The sequence below is a fragment of the Amphiprion ocellaris genome, chromosome 14 (assembly GCF_022539595.1).
Source record: "Amphiprion ocellaris isolate individual 3 ecotype Okinawa chromosome 14, ASM2253959v1, whole genome shotgun sequence".
Taxonomy (NCBI): domain Eukaryota; kingdom Metazoa; phylum Chordata; class Actinopteri; family Pomacentridae; genus Amphiprion; species Amphiprion ocellaris.
In genome coordinates this window covers 31,831,768-31,851,665 of record NC_072779.1, presented here as the reverse complement: position 1 = coordinate 31,851,665, position 19,898 = coordinate 31,831,768, and the positions used below count along the sequence as shown (strand labels likewise).

At 35.9% G+C, this 19,898-nt stretch overlaps 1 protein-coding gene across 1 annotated transcript in view; it reads right to left on the bottom strand.

The window, feature by feature from the left end:
* Positions 1 to 17,818, bottom strand: part of LOC111571320 (hexokinase-4-like) — a 28,463-nt gene extending 10,645 nt beyond the window's left edge. Inside the window, exons 1-3 of the mRNA XM_023274432.3 lie at positions 17,559 to 17,818; positions 12,183 to 12,299; positions 4,500 to 4,662 (exon numbers count right to left, since the gene is read on the bottom strand). Coding sequence (XP_023130200.1) covers positions 4,500 to 4,662; positions 12,183 to 12,299 — 280 coding nt within the window. The 5' untranslated portion in view covers positions 17,559 to 17,818. The remainder of the gene's footprint in view (positions 1 to 4,499; positions 4,663 to 12,182; positions 12,300 to 17,558) is intronic.
* Between the last annotated feature and the right edge of the window lie 2,080 nt (positions 17,819 to 19,898).

The window sequence follows — 19,898 nt, the reverse complement described above, 5'->3', positions numbered from 1 at the left end:
CAGAGTTTGAGAGCTGTACTGAAGGATTTGAGAGTTGATAAGTTCCTAATGTTTGATGGAACAGTGTTCCATGTTTCAGCTGCCCTCACAGAGAGGCTCAACTTACCAATACTGGAGTCTCTATAGGGAATGTTACAGTCTCCTCTGCTTTGAGAACGTGTTGCTCTACCTGTTTTTAGATGGATAAATTGCCGCAGAGGAGGCGGCGCTAGATTATTAATTATTTTATAGACAAATACTATGTCATAGAATTTTATAATATTCTTCCAACTAAAGAATTTATACTTAGAAAGAATATGACAGTGATGATAGGAGTTATGCTTTTTATCCAACACCTTGAGAGACTGTTTATAGATTTTTTCTACCGACTGTAAAATTGTTTTATTTGTTCGACTCCAGCTTGTCAAGCAGTATCTTACATGCGAAAGAACGTAGGGTCTGTTTGTCATCTGGCATTTCTTTGTGGTCATTTTGTGTCCCTTTGTGGTTGTTTTCTGTATCTTCTGTGTCTTCTTGTGGCTGCTTTTGTTGCTTTGTAGTCATTGTGAGTCTGTTCCTGGTCTTTTTTATGTCTTTATGGTGGTTTTCTGTCTCTTTATGACCAAGTTGTGGTCATTTTTTGTCTGTTTAAGGTGGTTTTGTGTCTGTTTTGTCAGTTTGTGTCTCTTTGTGGTTGTTTTGTGTGTTTCTGTGTCTTCTTGTGGCTTCTTTTGCAGTTTTTTCATCATTGTGAGTCTCCTCTTGGTCTTCTTCCATGTCTATGTGGTCGTCTTATGTCTCTTTGTGGTGGTTTTCTGACTCCTTATGACCAAGTTGTGTTCATTTTTCTGTGTCTTTATAATAGTTTTGTGTCTGTTTTGTCAGTTTGCCTGTCTTTCTGGTGGTTTTGCATAGATTTTCTGTCATTTTGCATTTCTTTGTGGTTGTTTTGTGTGTTTTTGAAGTAACCGTGTCTCCTTATGGCTGCTGTTGTATCTTTATAGTCATTGTGAGTCTCCTCTTGGTCTTTTTCCATGTCTTTGTGGTCGTCTTCCATCTCTTTGTAGTGGTTTTCTGTCTCTTTATGACCAAGTCATGGTCATTTTTCGTCAGCTTTGTGTCTTTTTTGTTGTTTTGTGTCACTCTACAATGTCATATGGAGTCGATTTAAGTCTCTTTGTTGTGGATTTTACTTAAACTCATGAAACTAATGCAGATATCCTTCTACTGACTCTGTTTTAGCGTCTAATCTTTGACTTTTAATTAAAGCATCTTTTCAGGAGAATGTTGCAAATAAAAAAATGCCAGAAAAACAACATTATTCCGACCGTAAAACAGCCCTGAGTTCTGTCTACAGGTCGTCTAACAAGTGAAAGCACGAAAGCCAATAGAATCTCTCGCTGCTGCAGGGTCTGTTTTTATTTTTCTGGCTTTTTCATAAAAGCTGTGTGGAGAAAAATTCAGAAAACTCAGCAAAGTTCCATCCGGCCATTGTGTTTTGCAGCATGAAGTTAATAATCATGAACCATCTGAACTGTACGGAGCCCTTGGGCTCATATGAAGGAAATTTACATGAAAATCAGCAGCAACTGACTGTTGTAATCTGTGCTCAGGTGAATATGTGACAGCGTTTGTTTAATAACTACGAAACTGTGGAATCGTTTGCTCATTAATCCAGAAAACACAATTAAAAAGAAGGAGTGAATCATACGTTTCTCTGAGGGCCATGGAGCTTCACTGATCATTTACAGACTATTAGAGGAAAGCTGCTGGTAGGATTTGAAGAAAAGTGGCTAAAAGACATTTTGTTACAATCAAAATTAAAACATATATTTAGATTAAGCACGAGAACCACCTGGAACCCTGAGATCAGGAATCCTCCTTCTGGCAGATTTAAAAACAACCAGGAGTTAAATTATTAATGAAACGTCTCGTCAGAACACAGAAATGTTTGGATTTTGATGAAATATCACGTTTTTAAGCTTGAATTTTGGTAAATTTTCCCAAAGGAATGGCAGGTAGAAGACCACTGAAGGTGAAGATCTGCAGATTTCTTTTGGGTTTTTACAGTTTCTTCCTCTAATAAACGATGTCATTTTGGTAATTTATTTTAAGATAAAAAGACTGGCAAAATAAGGATCAAATGTCAGAAAACCACAACAAAGAGATGCAAGACAAGCAAAAAGAAACAGAAATGTGTGTCTTCTTGGTCTTTTTCCATGGTGGCTTTGCATCTATCGTTTGCTGTTTTGTGTCTCTTTGTGGTCTTCTTGAGTCTTCTTGTGTTTGCTTTTGTATCTCTGTCGCTATTTTGTGTTTCTTCTTGGTTGTTTTCCATGGGTGTGTGGTGGTTTTCTGTCTTTTTATGACCAAGTTGTGGCAATTTTTTGACCCTTTGCAATAGTTTTGTGCCTTTTTTGTGTCTTCTTGTGTCTTCTTTTGTATCTTTGTAGTCATCATGAGTCTTTTCTTGGTCTTTTTCTATATCTTTGTGGTCAGCTTGCGTCTCTTTGTGGTGATTTTCTGTCTCTTTATGACTAAGTTGTGGTAATTTTTCTGTCTCTTTGTAATGGTTTTGTGTGTTTTGGGGTTTTTGCATCTCTTTGTGGTTGTTTTCTATAGGTTTGTGGTGGTTTTGTGTCCTTTTTGTCTCTTTGTGGTGGTTTTGCATCAATCTTTTGTTGTTTTGTGTCTCTGTGGTCATCTTGAGTCTTGTGACTTCTTTTGTTTCTCTGTTGTTATTTTGTGTCGCTTCTTGGTTGTTTTCCATGTGTGTGTGGTGGGTTTCTGTCTGTTGTGGTCATTTTTTATCTGTTTGTAATGGTTTTGTGTCTTTGTTGTCATTTTGTGTCTCTTTGTGGTTTTGTGTGTTTCTGGAGTAACTCCTTTTGCAGTCATTGCCACTGTGAGTTTTTTCTTGGTCTTTTTCTTTGTCTTTGTGGTCATTTTGTGTCTCTTTGTGTTGGTTCTCTGCCTCTTTATGGCCAAGTTGTGGCAATTTTTTGTCTGTTTGTAATGATTTTGGTCCTTAATGTGGTTGCTTTGTGTGTCTTGTTGTGGCTGCTTTTGTATCTTTGTTGTCATTGTGAGTCTGTTCTTGGTCTTTTTCTTTGTCTTTGTGGTCGTCTTGATTCTTCTTGTGACTGCTTTTGTATCTCTGTCATTATTTTGTGTTGCTTGTTGATTATTTTCTTTGGGTTTGTATGGTTTTCTGTCTCTTTATGACCAAGTTGTCATTTTTTGACTGTTTGCAATAGTTTTGTGCTTTTTTGGTCATTTTGTGTGTCTTTGTGATTGTTTTGTGTGTTTCTGGAGTAACTCCTTTTGCAGTCATTGTCATTGTGAGTCTTTTCTTGGTTTTTTTCTATGTCTTTGTGGTCATCTTTTTTGTCAGTTTGCATCTCTTTATGGTGGCTTTGCATCGATCTTTTGTTGTTTTGCATCTCTGTGTTGGTTTTCTGCCTCTTTATAGTCAAGTTGTGGCAATTTTTTGTCTGTAATGATTGTAGTCCTTAATGTGATTGCTTTGTGTGTCTTCTTGTGACTGCTTTTGTATCTTTGTCATCATAGTGAGTCTTTTCTTGGTCTTTTTCCATGTCTTTGCGGTCGTCTTGTATATCTTTGTGGTGGTTTTCTGTCTCTTTATGGCCAAGTTATGGTCATTGTTTATCTGTTTGCAGTGGGTTTGTCTCTTTGTGGTGGTTTTGCATTGATCTTTTTGCCATTTTCCATGTCTTTGCTGCTGTTTTGTGTCTCTTTGTGGTCTTCTTGAGTCTTCTTCTGACTGCTTTTGTATCTCTGTAGTTATTTTGTGTCTCTTCTTGGTTGTGTTCTGTGTATTTGTGGTGGTTTTGTGTCTTTTTTGTCAGCTTGCATCTCTTTATGGTGGTTTTCTGTCTCTTTATGACCAAGTTGTGGTACTTTTTTGTCTGTTGGTAATGGTTTTGTGTCTTTTTGGTCAGTTTTGGCCAGTTTGCGTCTCTTTGTGGTGGTCTTACATCTATCTTTTGTCGTTTTGTGTCTCTCTACACTGTGACACGCGGTCGATTTGAGGCTGTACTTAATTTTACTTTATTGCGACATAAGCTGCTGTAACAAAGTGAATTTCCCCTGGCGTGGGGAGAAATAAAGGACTATCTTATCTTAAACCTATTTTCTGGTTAATTTTCCCGATGGAACTGCAAGTCGCAGATGAAAGATAAAAAATCTGCAAAATAAGGATCAAATGTAGACATAAAACCACAACAAAGAGGCATAAGACAAGCAAACAGGAACAGGAAACAACCACAAAAAGACGCAAAATGACCACAGGGACATGGAAATCAAACAAGAAAAAAACACATAACAGCCATAAGATCTGCAAAATGACCAAAAAGAAACAAAAACTACGACATGTTATCTTTAAAAACTTTTCAGAGGGTTAAAGATTGAATGTTTGAATCTCTCTGAACAGTTTGTTTATTGAATATGTCTGTAAAGTTTGTCTCCTTGAACTGGTCTGGTGTTGCAGGTGAACTGACCCGTCCCGTCCGGCGTGGCCCTGACGAAGGTGGGCAGCATCTTGACGGCGGCTCTGTGATGCGAGTGTTTCCCCAGACCTCGGATCAGATCCTTCTTCAGCCGGACGGAAACTTCCTTCAGCTTCTCCAGAGACAGACGGAAAGGCTCCAGGTATTTCTCCACCTGAAACAATCAGTGAAACCCTTAGAGTCAAAGATTCAGACGTGGATGTGTCGTTTTATCCACAATCACAGCAGATGAAGCAGATAAAAACCTGTTTTATTGTAGAAGTAAAGAAACCAGAGCTGTGATTCCTGGATTCATCACCAGATGGCGACGTTTCATCACAATCTGCTGAGTTCAAAATGAAAACGCTGCAGAGATGATTTCCAGAACTAAATTCTCTAAAGAATCATCCTTTTCTGATTGTTGTGTGTCTCTTATTGGATCTCTTTGTAGTTGTTTTTCATCTTTGCTGTGATTTTTTGTGACTTTTTCTTGTAATTTTGTGTCTCTTTAAGGTCGGTTTTCATCCATTTATTGTTGTGTTTTGTTGCTTTTTAGTGTGTTTGGTTCATTTTGTAGTTTTTTGTGTCTCTTTGTGGTTGTTTTCTGTTGCTTTGTAGTCTTTTTTTGTCATTTTGTAGTTGTTTTGTGTCCCTTTGAGGTCACTTTCTGACTCTTTATTGTAATTTTGTGTCTTTTTTAATCTTGTCTGTTTGTAGCTCATTTTAATTCTGTTTGTCTTTGTTGTCATTTTGACTGTTTGTGGTTGTTTTCTGCCTCTTTATTGTCATTTTGTGCTTCTTTGTAGTTGTTTTGTGTCTCTTTGTGGTCATTTCGCATATCTTTGTAGTTTTTTCCATCGCTTTGTGGGAATTTTCAGTCGGTTGTTTTGTGTCTCTTTGAGGCCATTTTGTGATTCTTCACTGTCATTTTGTGTGTATTTGTGGCTATTTTCTGTCTCTGTCATAATTTTGTGTGTTTCTATGGTTGTTTTCTGTTGCTTTCTGTTTGTGGTCATTCTTTGTCTCAATAGTCATTTTGCTGTTCTTTGTGGTAATTTTGTGTAACTTTATAGTATTTTTGTGTGTCTTTCGGGTCGTTTTATGTCTCTTTTTGCAGTTATTTTGTGTGTTTTTGTGGTTTTTGTCCGTTTCGTGGTTGTTTTGTGTCTCTGGGTGTTTCACCTTTGTAGTCATTTGGCATCTTGATGGTAGTTTTTGGTGTCTTTATTCTCTTTTTGTTTCTCTTTGAATTTTTTTTTTTTATCTCTTTATGTCTATATTGCTGGGTTTTTTGCATTTTGTGGCAGATTTCATCACTTTTCAGTTTTTGTGTCGTTGCAGTCATTTTTGGGTAGTTTTTCTCTTGTGATTGTTTTCGTCTCTTGATGGTCACTGCTCATTTCTTTGTGGTTGATGTGTGTCTCTTTGGTCTTTTTGTGTGTTTTTCATGGTCAGTTTGCATTTCTTTGTGGCTGTCTCATGTGTTTGTGGTAGTTTCGTACGAACACGCTGTACACAGAGCAGGAGAAAAGAGTGGCTTGACCTCGAGATTCTTCACAGCAGCTCGTTATCTTTAAAAGACGGCAGCGACGGACACAATATGGTACGAGAATGAAGGAGGAGATCATGATGATATAAAGGAGTAAATCCTTCAGAAAACAGTTCAAACACGTATAATGAAGCTGTTTGCTAGAAGGGGAAACAAAAGTTCAATAGATGTCTCCACAGTGCATAAAAAATGGAAAGAAAATTGAAAAATAGCAACAAAAAAAAGTGAAATATTGGGTAACTTTGGACGTAAAGGATCAAATGTGAAACCACAAATTTTGACTTTTAACAAGACAAACAGAAATAACTCAACTGTAGGTTTATTATCATATTACATTGTACTGAAAAGTTTATTAGTTCATTGGTGTGAAAGCGACGCTGCATTTAACTGTTGTATTTATTTTTAAGGAAGAGCTCAGTTTTATATGACTTTTCCCTGCACAGTAGTTTGTTTTGAATGAAACGTTTCCTTTCTTATGATTCTCTGGGGATGACCACAACAATTCAATTCAATTCAATTCAATTCAATTTTATTTATATTCACTTTTCTCTTCCTGTTTTCCTGCTTCCTTCAAAAACACCGCACAATTTTCCAGTTTTTAGAAGCTCAGAGCACAAACTGCATGTTTATGTTCCTGAATATTAATCTGGGATCAAAAATAAAAAGAAGACAGAAATCCTTCACACACAAACTGCAAAATATCTTTAGTCTTTCTTCTGTTATTATCTCTTTTCTTCTATTATTAATGCCATCTACACTGTGTGGATCTCTTTAAAACTATATAAACTGTGTGTTTGTTTCATGTAGTTCTGCTGTATTTTTGCATCATCAGGCCACATGAAGTAAACTGAATCCACCTGGAGCCTCTAATCTGCTCCAAACACACCCTGAAACCTCTGAGGGTGAAACTGTTGTGAAATGCGTCTGTACATCCAGGTTTCAACATGGAGGCTGTGTGTGGCGAGATGTTCTCACGGTGAATATTTGACTTGGCAGTCTGGTCCTCATTTTTTTTACGAACCATCACACATGCTTTATTATAAGTGTCTAAAATACCTCAGACAAGTTTCAACAGCTGCTGCTGGTCTGCACAGGAAAAACACTGTGACTATATTTGTCATTATTGAATTTTAACCTGAATTTTACCTCCTGAGATCTTAGAGAAAAATATCAAGATAAAGAACTGTGCAGTTTCTGTGAAAACACTTTGTTCAGTGACAACAAAACAGAGCAGTTTGTGCACTTTTGTCTACACTGCAGAAATACTGCACTCACTGCATACAGACGCTAACTACACAGCCAAAGTTATAGACAGATGCTAAGTGCACAACTAAAGACACAAAAAGATGGCTAACCACAGAGCTAAAGTTATAGAAAGAAGCTAACCACACAGCTAAAGTCACAGAAAGAAGCTAACTACACAGCTAATGACACAAAAAGATGGCTAACCACAGAGCTAAAGTTATAGAAAGAAGCTAACCACACAGCTAAAGTCACAGAAAGAAGCTAACTACACAGCTAATGACACAAAAAGATGGCTAACCACAGAGCTAAAGTAATGGAAAGAAGCTAACTACACAGTTAAAGTCATTGGGAGATGCTAACTACACAGCTAAAGTTATAGACAGATGCTAAGTGCACAACTAAAGACACAAAAAGATGGCTAACCACAGAGCTAAAGTTATAGAAAGAAGCTAACCACACAGCTAAAGTCACAGAAAGAAGCTAACTACACAGCTAATGACACAAAAAGATGGCTAACCACAGAGCTAAAGTAATGGAAAGAAGCTAACTACACAGTTAAAGTCATTGGGAGATGCTAACTACACAGCTAAAGTTATAGACAAAAATTAGCTACACAGGTAAAGTCATAGAAATGAGCTAACTACACAGCTAATGTCATAAGAAGAAGCTAATTACACAGCTCAAGTTATAGAAAGGCATCTAACTACACAGCTAAAGACATAGAATGACAGCTAACTGCAAAGCTAAAGGGACAGAACGGAGCTAACTAAAGAGCCAAAAACAGAAAAAAAGCTAACTACACAGTTAATGTCATAGGAAGATGCTAACTACAGCTAAAGTCATACAATGACAGCTAACTGCATAGCTGAAGGGACAGAAAGAAGTTAACTAAAGAGCCAAAAACATAGAAAAACAGCTAACTACACAGCTAATGTCATAGGAAGATGCTAACTACAGCTAAAGTCATAGAATGACAGCTAACTGCATGGCTAAAGGGACAGAAAGAAGCTAACTAAAGAGCCAAAAACATAGAAAAAAAGCTAACTACACAGCTAATGTCATAGGAAGATGCTAACTACAGCTAAAGTCATAGAATGACAGCTAACTGCATAGCTAAAGGGACAGAGAGAAAATAACTAAAGAGGCAAAGACATAGAAAGAAGCTAACAACACAACTGAAGACAACTTTTCTGTCTGGTCTGCAATGTTTTCCCGATCATCGCTGTTATGAACGGTGTTAAAAGTGACATTTAAAGTCTTTAAACTGCTCATTATCAGCTGCTATGGTGTTTATAAGTGAAGCTCAGGAACACACGGCAGACACGGCTGCAGATCAGGATCAGATTAGACGTTCACCACCCCTTTGAGTTGCAGTAATTTTCCAGAGGCGTGAGTTTCCTCCGCCTCTTGTCTGTACATGCTCGTTCCTGCTTTTACATCAGAGGAGGCGAGGCTGACTTCATTCCTCCATCATGACTCTGGTAGTTTAAAAAGGGAGTCTATAGAATCACCAAGCAACAGCAAAAGATCATTTACGACAAAGAAAATCACTTAAAGGACATGCAAACTGTTGTTATTTGAGGATAAAACAGGCTATTTTAGGCCATAAGTCTTTGGATAGCTCCTATTTTTTTGCTCCTGTGGTTGTGCATTTAAGTACATTTAATAAAATACAATGCAATTAAAGTGGCAAATCTCAGCTTTACTTTGTGCAGATTTACATCAGTATTGGAAGAACTGTGCTAGATAGATATAGACCATATAACTATTACTAACTGCAGGTTTTCAGACGTAACTGACAACCACGGTAGATGTTTATTTTGTAGTTTCAACATCAGCTGGCTCAGATTCAACAGAGAGCTGCAGTTTATAGTTGAGGTGAAACTAAGTTTAAAACTAAAGAAGATAATAAAGAGGGTTAAAAAATGAGCAGAAATCACACCAAGGAGCACAGGAAATCACTCAGCAAGTCAGGAAAGCTCTGCAGGATGTGTGGTGGACATGTTTCCGAACATAAAAACAATAAAATAACCTGCAGATATTTGTGTCGCTACCTTCTACCCCCATAGACTGGTCATGTTCTTAAATGTATTAGTAGCATTAACTCACTAATGAAGTTAGCTACGAGTCACACTGACTAAAACTTGATAAATAAACTACTCAGGATTGTAAAAGTTGTAAAATTATACACATAACTCTACAAGAAAACACCAGGAAGCTTGGTAACAGAGTGGATGGTGAGTTGACAGGGTAACGGAGGGAGGAGATGTAAACAACAACCAAAACAGCATTAAAAAAAATCACACTAAAAAAGGTATTAAAATAAAGGGGATTGCAGTCGGATGTGTCCGTTTTTACAGACTCTTTCTATGGGGAAAAAAAGTATTTTGGTTTTAATGTTTTCAAACGATTTCCTGTTATTTTACAGATTTTCCTGTTTCGTTAAATCACTGAGAAAAACTTAATTTACACGTAAGTGGTAAAAATAACAACAAAACAGTAAATAATGCAAACACTGAAAAAAATCACTCTTTCTTTTATGTGTGAGCAAAGAATTAGACCACATTTACAGCAAAAATATTATTTTACAGATATTTACTTTAATGCAATTCTAAAGAAAAAAATATTCATAGTGAGGATTGAATAACGGTGCATGTTTTTGCCTGTTTCATTAAATTACAGAAAAGAACGATAAAAATCACAGAAAAAAGTATAAATGTACAACTTCGCTGTAAAATAATAAAAATAAAAGGTTTTATTTGCAAATCAAGCATTAAAAAACAGGCCAAAACTGTAAATAAAATCCATATTTCAAAAACAATTGCATTTTTACAAACTTGTTCTTTTATATTTGAATATATTTAAAAAATATTACAACTTGATGTTATTTGAAAGAAAAATTATGTATATCAAGGATTTAAAATGGTCTTTCATTTCTCTAACTGTTATTTTACAGAGTTTTTTGTTAAATTGCAGATAATATCTAATAAAATTTTGTCAAAAAAAGTTGTAAAAAAAAAATTAATATAACATCAAAAATCTATGTGTTTACAAATAGTTATTTGCTCTTTTTACTGTGTGTGACCATGCGTTTACACTGTTTTAATATATTATTTAACATATTTGTCGTTATTTTTACAGTTTTTGAATGTTACAGTATTCCATCAATTTTTAATGTTCTTTTCTGGCACCATTGCATTTTTGTTTTTTTTATCTTATGTGTGTCTACTTACTTATAAAACCTTCTTCTTTGTGTTAAAGATGTATATTTCTCAGCAGGGTGAAATTAACTAAGAATCTTTTCACCACCAAGTGTTCAGCTACTTTTGGAACCCGTGTTAAACGGTTCTTTCTATATTAACGTAAAACTGCTCAAATGAAGCTGAGATTTGTCTTAATTGATCTATAATGATGTATATAAAGCTACATAGAGGTTTAACTAAATTCAACAACGAGCCAGAAAACCTTAAATAAACTGCTGATAGAGAAGAAATGCTCTTTTTTCTGTGTAATACATCAAATCCTTTAAATAACACTTCTTAATTAGAAAAAAAAACAATAAGATGGGAGGTTTTCTAGCAATGAATAGGAATTCCTCTGTCTCAGTAAACCTGGTGAACCTGCCTGTCACGCAGCCAAACACTGGAAGTTTTTTCTTGTAGAAGTAGCGTCATAAAGTCGTGATTGGAGTCATTACCGCTCGTCTGTCACATAGCATTCCTGTGACTGATCCTCCTTTATGAATCACACTAATATCACATCTGTGGTTTCTCAATCTGAGAATCCTCCCAGCAGCGACGCCGACTTCCTAAAACCTGCTGCTCACTCCTGATTTCCATCAAAAGTCCTGATGTAATCACACTAATGCTGCTCAGGAAACTTCTTTTTGGAGTCTTTTCACTCAGCTTGCCTCAGAAATAAGTCTAATAGCTGAATTTGCTCTGTCTTAATTATAATGTTTATTTGTGATCTCAGTTTTTCCTCTTTTGGGTTCAATTTAAGTACAAAATGCAGTTTTTCAAACAACGCTTGACTGTATTTATCTTTGTATAATAGAGATATTACTGTTAGCACCTTTCTATGACTTTAGCTGTGCAGTTAGCACCTTTCTATGAATTTAGCTGTGTAGTTAGCTTCTTTCTATGAATTTAGCTGTGTAGTTAGCTTCTTTCTATGACTTTAGCTGTGTAGTTAGCTTCTTTCTATGACTTTAGCTGTGTAGTTAGCACCTTTCTATGACTTTAGCTGTGTAGTTAGCTTCTTTCTATGAATTTAGCTGTGTAGTTAGCATCTTTCTATGAATTTAGCTGTGTAGTTAGCACCTTTCTATGACTTTAGCTGTGTAGTTAGCGTCTTTCTATGACTTTAGCTGTGTAGTTAGATTCTTTCTATGACATTAGCTGTGTGGTAAGTGCTTTTCTATGACATTAGCTGTGTAATTAGCACCTTTGTATGACTTTAGGTGTGTAGTTAGCTTCTTTCTATGTCGTTAGTTCTGTACTTCGCTGTCATCCATTTACCTGATGGAATGGCATGAAAATTGGTGCAAATCCTAATGGTTCCAAGACAATTTATCCAACTGAGTTTGGTGATCTTCAGGTTTTTTTTCCTACTGGAATAAACAGCTGTGAAACTTGGCGCAACCTTAGTAATTTTAGGTCAAAATTTTCATCGGTCTCATACTTAAGTTTACCTCCAAATAATTGCAGAACTAAAGAAATTCCCACAAAATTCAGCTGTGCTTTATTCAGTGCTAATTAGCTGTTATTATCCTGTGTTTTTTAAATGAAACACACCCAATGACGACCAGAAAAACACTTTTTGTTGCCATTTTCTTGGGGGGTTCCATGCAGTGTTCTTATAATGACAACAACAAAAAACAGGTTTTCTCTCTCGGGTACCTCACTGAGCGTGTCCAAAGGGATGCCGTCCAGGTGAAGTGTCGAAGTGTCGCCACTCATTTTTCGCTTCTTTGAAATCTGAATGCTGTTGTTGCTGTTTGCCTCCATGTTGCTCATCTGGACAGAAGAGGTTAAAGGGTCAGTTCACTCAAACTGCAAATGCAAGTCATGTTGTTTGTGATTTATCTACATTAGTCATTAGTTGTGCATTTGATAAAAAGCCAGAGAAAATAAAGAACATAAAAGACATAGATAGAATAAACAAAATATAAATATTAACGTGTCTTTTGTTGCTCATCCAAGTTCAGTTTTGACTTTTGACAATGTGAGCAGGCTGGATGTCCCATTTTTACAGTTTAATTATTTAAACATGTCAACCAAAACCACACTACTACTGTATTTTATAAACGCCATTGCTCAGTAGCTGTGGTTTAGCGTGATGGTTAAATATTTGCTTCACCAACTGTGTGTGAACTCTCCTTTAATCAATATTGGTCCTCAATGCTTTAGCATCCTTTGACTTTCCATCTAGGGCTGGTCATAGGTTTAGTTTTATTTATTTATTGCTTTTAAACACACTGTATAAAACAATCTGTTAAAAAAGGTAGAAATCTGACATCAAGAGTGCCAGAAAAATATGTTAAAATATGGTGGAATGCTGTAAAAAAAAAAAAAGTAAAAAAACACTGAAAATATCAGCAAATATCCATAAAACTGTTCATCATACTGTCAAGAAGCCATTAAGTTTTCACTAGCTTCTTTTTATTGTGAAATACATCCAATAAAAAACCTTTTTTGCTTATATATATATAATAATAAAACCTATAGCCATGAAGGAAAAAATACATAGTCCTTATTAATCGCATGGGTTCATTATACACACACTATTAAAAAAAAAAAATTCAGATTATAGTAAGGTAAAAATCTGACATCAAAAATGCCAGAAAAAATATGTTTAAAAAAAAAAGTTGGAATACTGTAACGATAATTTTTTTTTTTTAAAAACCCTGAAAATACCAGCAACTATCTGTAAATAATGATATTCTTTTAATAGAGCAAAACACATTCTACTACATTATTTTTAATCAATCATTAATCATTGTAAAAGAAGCAATAAACAAACTGACAAACAAGTTCATCTTACTGTCTGGAACCCATTTTGTTTTTATCAGCTCGTATTCAATCGTCCTTTATTATGAAATAAATCCAATAAAAACCAAACTAGAATTATTCTTTTAGCTTTTTGTCCAGAACAATAAAACCTACAGCCATGAAGGAAATGAAAAACAGTTCGACCAACTACTGTTATATCTGCACAGGGACTAGATTTTAGCTAGCTATGTCCTTGCTAATTTGTCAGTAACATGCTAAAATAAAGTATGCTAAACAGACACCATGTTCCGAGCTAGAAAAGACGTCACACCTAAGCAGTACAAGTCAGAAAAGAAAAAATAACCATCTCCCAGAAAGTCTTCAGGTTAGCCATCGTTAGCTAATACTGTAACAATGCTTTGCGCTGTGTTTTACGCACACAAACAGCGTAGCAACGTCCACAGATAAAAGTTGAACAGTACTTTGTCTACAACTTATTTAGTCAGACACAAATGAGACAAAAGTGCTACTCAGCAGCAAATAGCTACAGCTGTGACTACAGTTTAAGTGTGGAGCGGCCATCTTTGATTTTGGGGGTTGGTGAGGTTCTGAAATCCAACTACTGGTCAAGATTGAACTAACAGTTAAATTTTCAGACTGGAAACTCAGAAATTCTGGCTTTCTAATTCATCAGGATGTCGGCATCGCCACTGTAAGCATGTTGAACAACGATGCCAATTTAATGTTAATCACTCTTGACTGAACAATGAAAGACACTAGCGAGAAGATGCAGTGTTTGCTAAGTTTCCCATGAAGGGAACAACTAAAGACACTAAATCAGTTTTTTTCTGAAAGTCAGACAGATTTAACCCTCATGTCGTCCTGCGGGTCAAAATTGACCCGCTTTAAAGTTTGAAAATGTGGGAAAATATATATATTTTCACAGTGAAAACTTCCACATCTTCAACATTTTTGGGAAATTTTTTAACATTTTTTGGTGGAAAAAAAGAAATGTTAAAAAAATCGATTTTTCGCTGGATTTTGGTTGTTTTTTTCTGAATGTTCTTAAAGAAAATTTGAGAAGTTTACTGATAAATATGTAATCACTTTATATATTTTTAGGAAATTTTTGGAAGATTTTTACAAATTTTTTGAAAATATTTCCAATTTTTATTTATTTTTTATTTTATTTTATTTATTTATTTATTTTTTTTTTTTTAAAAGATACAACTTTTAAGGAATTTATGGAATTTCCTTCCTGAAGATTTTGCAATTGTTTTTTTAAATAAATTTGGGGCATTTTTTTGCTGAATTTTTTGATTTTTTTCAGAGAAAGGAACAATATTTTTTGGTGCCCGTAAATGAGGACAACAGGAGGGTTAAAGGTGGTTTAAAGTCCACAAACAGGAAGATGCTGCGACGCAAGAAAGAGGAACGAACGCTTCTTTCACTTCCACCAGCTCATCCTGAGATAATTAATCAAACAGGTCAAAATAAACAAGTATACAAACAAGAATGAAACTCACAGGTTTGATTTTACTCTATAAAGACTCAACAAAACTCACCTGTAAAGCATTAAAACAGCCAGCGTCCTCACCTGAGTTCATCAAACTAAAAATCTTTCTATTTCTGAGGACGGCTGCTTCCACTTCCAGAATGAGCTAAATAAAGTCTCTGAAATCACGAGAAATCACCTCTAAGGTGAAACTGGATGATAAAAGAACGGAAACAGCTGATTTAATTGTGTTTTTCTCCTCTTCAATTGAGAATATTGATCATGCAGCAGACATACAGTGACAGCAACGATTGTTTAATTTTTTTGGTGTGTGGTTGTCCAATATTTGTTCTTTTTGCTCAGTTTTTGGTCTCCATCAGTAAGAACATCCACATTCCGGTTGTTTTTTCAAAAATAATATCAATAAATGAGCTATTTTTATTATAATTTCCTCTACATTACCTCCTTGTTTTTTGTTAGAGGATATTAAATATGACAATTTGAAGCCACCTGCAGATGTTTAACACCACTGTTTGATTTGTGTGTCATGTTTTTGCTCTTTTAATATAAAAAAATCAAAGTTTGCCTCTTATTTGTCAGCTTTGACAGCTCAGATCCTGTAAATTAGCAGGGAGGGTTTTATTAGGCCCCTTTTCGACCAAAGAGCACCAGGTGCTAGGTTGGTTCAAAGTTGAGAGCCAGTGCTTTTTTGGTTCAAATCTCGTGCCGCCCCAGAACGGGTTTGTGTTTCCACTCAAGGAGCAAAGTTGGAGCTGCGTCATTGCGCCACCACAAAACGTGTGTACATACTGCGTACGTAGCCGTTCAACAGCGTTCACGCCGTATGGAAACCCACACAACAACAATGGAGGACTTCATTGGAGTGGTGTACATGGCTTTGCTAGTGTGTCTCGCCATCGCTGAACAGCAAAACCTTCTGTTAGGGGTTACCCATCGGCGTCGCCGTTCCAATGCCCGGCGATCACGTTTGAGAAGAAAGGTAATTATCAAAGACGTTTGGATACTTAACAATAAACGTGCTAGCGTTAGCTTAGCTACTTAGCTTCGACTACGCTTGCATTGATTACTTAGCGGTTAAACACGCGCAATAAGTTGATGATCATATCTATGTTTATCTTTTTAGATGTTTTTAGATGTCACCCCGCCCTCTGCCCGTGACATGCTCGGCTCTCAACTCTGGCCACCTCTGGCCCAGCAACGAGTTGGTGCCCGAAAACGGCCCCAGTTTTTGGAGCCCGGAGCCGCAGCTCCGGTGGTCGAAACACAAAAAACCGGCGCCAAGTCGGGCGCCGGCTCCAACTCCGAACGGGCTCCACCCCGGTCGAAAAGGGGGTTTAGAGGGTCTTAATGGTGGATTTAGGCTTCAGTTTCATAATAAGTACAGGGGGTCCTCGGTTTATGACGTCCTCGTCCTACAGCATTTTGTTGTTACGTTGGAACTGGTTACGTGGAACTAGTTGATGAGCAGAGCAGACGAACTCATCGTTAGGTGGCGCTATAAGATGGCTTTGTTTACATTCACTGGTTGTACGCCACCTTGGATGGCTACATTTGCTAACTTTTTGCTCTTCATTATGGCTGCCAAGCATGAGCCAGACTCTTCTGATGGAGTTCGGACTTATGACAAAAATCGACTTAAGTCGGGTCGTAGGAATAGAACTCCGCCTTAAGTCGAGGACCCCCTGTACATTTAATTTAAGTCAGTAAAATTCTGAAAATGCATTGAAGAGAAATCAAACTTTAGTCAACTGTTAAGTTGAATGTGTTTGCAAAAGTTGTTGGTATTCCCCCTCTAAATTCAATATTTGCCCTTTTTGCTCCGTTTTTGTCTCCACCACCAAAAACATCAACATTCAGGTTATATAAGATTGAACTTCATTGTTATTTTAGCTCAGACTCATCTTTTAAAGCTGAAGAAAAAGGAAAAGAATTCCATTTTCTAAAGAATAACCTTTTTAAAAAAGTGGGGTTTTTTTTTATAATTGCCTCCAGTTTACCTTCGTTTTTTCATAAAATATGCTAAACACGACAATTTGAAGCCGACTTCAGCTGTTTAAAGCCACCATTTGATTTGTTTTTGCTCTTTCAATATGAAAAAAAATCTTAAGTTCACCTCTTACTTGTCAGATTTAACAGACCAGTATTTCATCGGTGGGTCTTAATGGTGGATTTAGGCTTCAGTTCCACAATAAGTGCCGACTGTAACTTCCTGTAATCTGCTGCTCAGGTCAGTAAAACCCTCAGAAATCCCCTGAAGACGTTGTGACATCTGTGGAGCTTTGTGCTGCTTTTTAGTGAGGAGTTACTGGACTTAGAGAACTTATTGCTGATGCAGCTGAAGCTGAATGTTCTGTCACCTGATGAAGTATGTGGAGGCTGCAGCCTCGTCACGTCACCAGATTCAACCCTGAACATGTGTTAGAGTTCAGGTTAGCAGAAACTACCTGGTTACCACCTGGACAGTCTTTAAATCTGACACCTGGAACTACTCTTGAGCCTCGTTTTATCCCCACTTCTGGATCCGAGGCGACAGAAAACAAACCAAACCAGTTCTTGACAAGATCCTGAGATGTTCAAACTGTGACAACTTTACATGTAAAACAGCGTCAGGTGGAGGAGCAGCTCTAAAAGCTGCTGAGGAGCTCTGAGGATGAAACCAACCAGTCTGATGCTTTTCTGAGCTCAAACTTGTAGAAACACAATAAAAATCTGACAGATTCTCTTTAGAAAAAGCTCCTCTGATGTGAATAATGAGTAAAGGAACTCACCTTTTGCGTCCTGCTGCTCCAACTGACAGTGAACTTCCTCAACGAATGAGGCTGGTGAGATTCCTCCCACTTCACGGGTGTCGCAACAGGAGACGCTCCGTGTTCGTCCTTCCGTGGATCATTTTTACGCGCGGCGGCACGAAGCCCAAACAGCTGGTTTCACGTAAAAAACTGACCTGCAGCCGAAGTTTGCCGAAACAAAACCGAGTTTGTCGAGAATCCAAAGTGAATCTGAAGCGGATTTGCGTCTGTTTGCTTTTGTTTTGTTTTTTTTGTTTTCTCTGCGTAAAAGTGCAGCTGAATTTATCCGCAACTCGCTCAGTCACGAGGCTCCACCTGTTTGTGATTCATTTCAAGTGAAATTAAAGACAATTAAAAAAAAAATTAATCATCACACAGGTTAACATTTAGAGCTACACCTCCTGAAGAATGATGGGAACCAGTAAAACACGGAATCATACAGTAAATACATGTTTTTATCATTGAGACCACTACAGACAGTTTACCAGGAATTCTACTTCTCTTATTCTAAAGCATTTTATCTTTTCTAAACCTCTATTATATACATATATTTTTTAGATAAAATATACACTTTATTTTATTCAAAATCTGGTGCAGCAATTTAAATGTACATGAGAAAATATTTTTCTTTTCTACACTGCAAAAAATAGTTATAAACAGTTGAATACCGCAACATTCAAAATCTACAAAAAATGATGATAAATAATGCAGAATATCCATAAATTAATAATATTTTTATCTGATTTAAATACAGTAAGTGGAATTTTAGTGTCACACACTTTTTCTTTAGTCAACATGTAAAAATCTGCAAAATAACATTTTTCAATCCTTATAAACTTTTATAAATAATAACATATCTAATATCTCTATATATACTCTAAATATATACATGCAATACAATTTAAAATTTGTTGGGTTTTTGTTTGTTTTGTTTTTGTAATTTTGAATGGTCAACATGTAAATTACTACGTGTTTTCTGTGAATTTTATTTTAAGAAATTGTACATTTCTTTTTGGAAATTATTTGTAGCTTAACAAAACAGGACAACTCTAAAATAACAGTCTAAAAAAATAGTAATATTTACCATTTTTCAAACCCTAATACACATTTTTTCCTTTAAAATAATGGTGAATCTCTGTAAAATAATGATTTGTGAAAAAAATATGTATATACACTAAAAATGGTGCAATTTTATGGTCAGACAACATAAAAGACCAAATTAGCATTTGCAAAAAATCCAATTATATTCACAGTTTTGACCCTTAAGAAAACAGTTAACATTAACAATAATAATATTATTTTCTGTGATTTTTCTGGATATTATCTATAATTTAATAAAACAGGGCAAATTTGTAAAAGACCAGTGAATTATGCAAAAAAAGCAGTTAAATATTATTATTTTTTGTGTATTTGCAGGTTCTGAAGAATGAAAGTGCTGACAAAGACTGAAACTGTAAGAATGAAATGATTTCTCTCCATAAAAACTGATAATAAAAGAATATTTTCTCCATCAGTGTTTTCATTGTCGTCCTACAGCAGCTCAGCATGTTAGAATATGAGTACAATCTGTGAGTTTTTACTCCACTTCTCTCAGTTTCTTCATCTGAACTTCAGTTCCAGTTTTTTCTCCTAAACTTTGGCCCGTTTGGTGCAACTGAACATTGTGTCAGATTCTTACAAAACAGCCGACTCTCACAGGAAACACAAACCTCAACTCCAACTGCAAGAAAATTTCAATCAAAAGTGCAGACACAGAGAGTGAAAAGTACAGAAAACGTAGAGAAATTACAACATTTATCGTTGTTTTTTGTCAGCGATTGATAAAAGTCGTCCCCCAACAAAAACAAGTCACTTTCAGAACACTTTTAAAGAACATCTGAGCAGATTTAGTGCAAATCTGATCATTTTTAGCTTCAAACAAATTCTAAAACGACATGTCAAGGCCACATTTACCCTGCTGCATTCATTTTCAGTGGGAAAACTCAATGCTCGCTGCACAGTTTACGACCTTAAAGCGGAAATTCAGAATTAGTAGAAGTAGTATTTTGGATGGAATACACCTTTAAAACCATCAGTAGTTTGTTAAAAATAACTATTTTGGTGGAATATGCCTTTTTTAACATTAAATGGTTGCAGAAAAAAATGGTATACTTGGTGAAATAAACCTTTAAAACTGCAACACTTCTGTTAGTATATCAGACCAAATTAACCTTTAAAACTATAAATGCTTCGACAGAAAGTAGCATTTTGCGGAAAATAAACTGTTAAAACTATCAGTAGTTTGTTAAAAACTATTTTGTTGGAACAAACCTTTAAAAC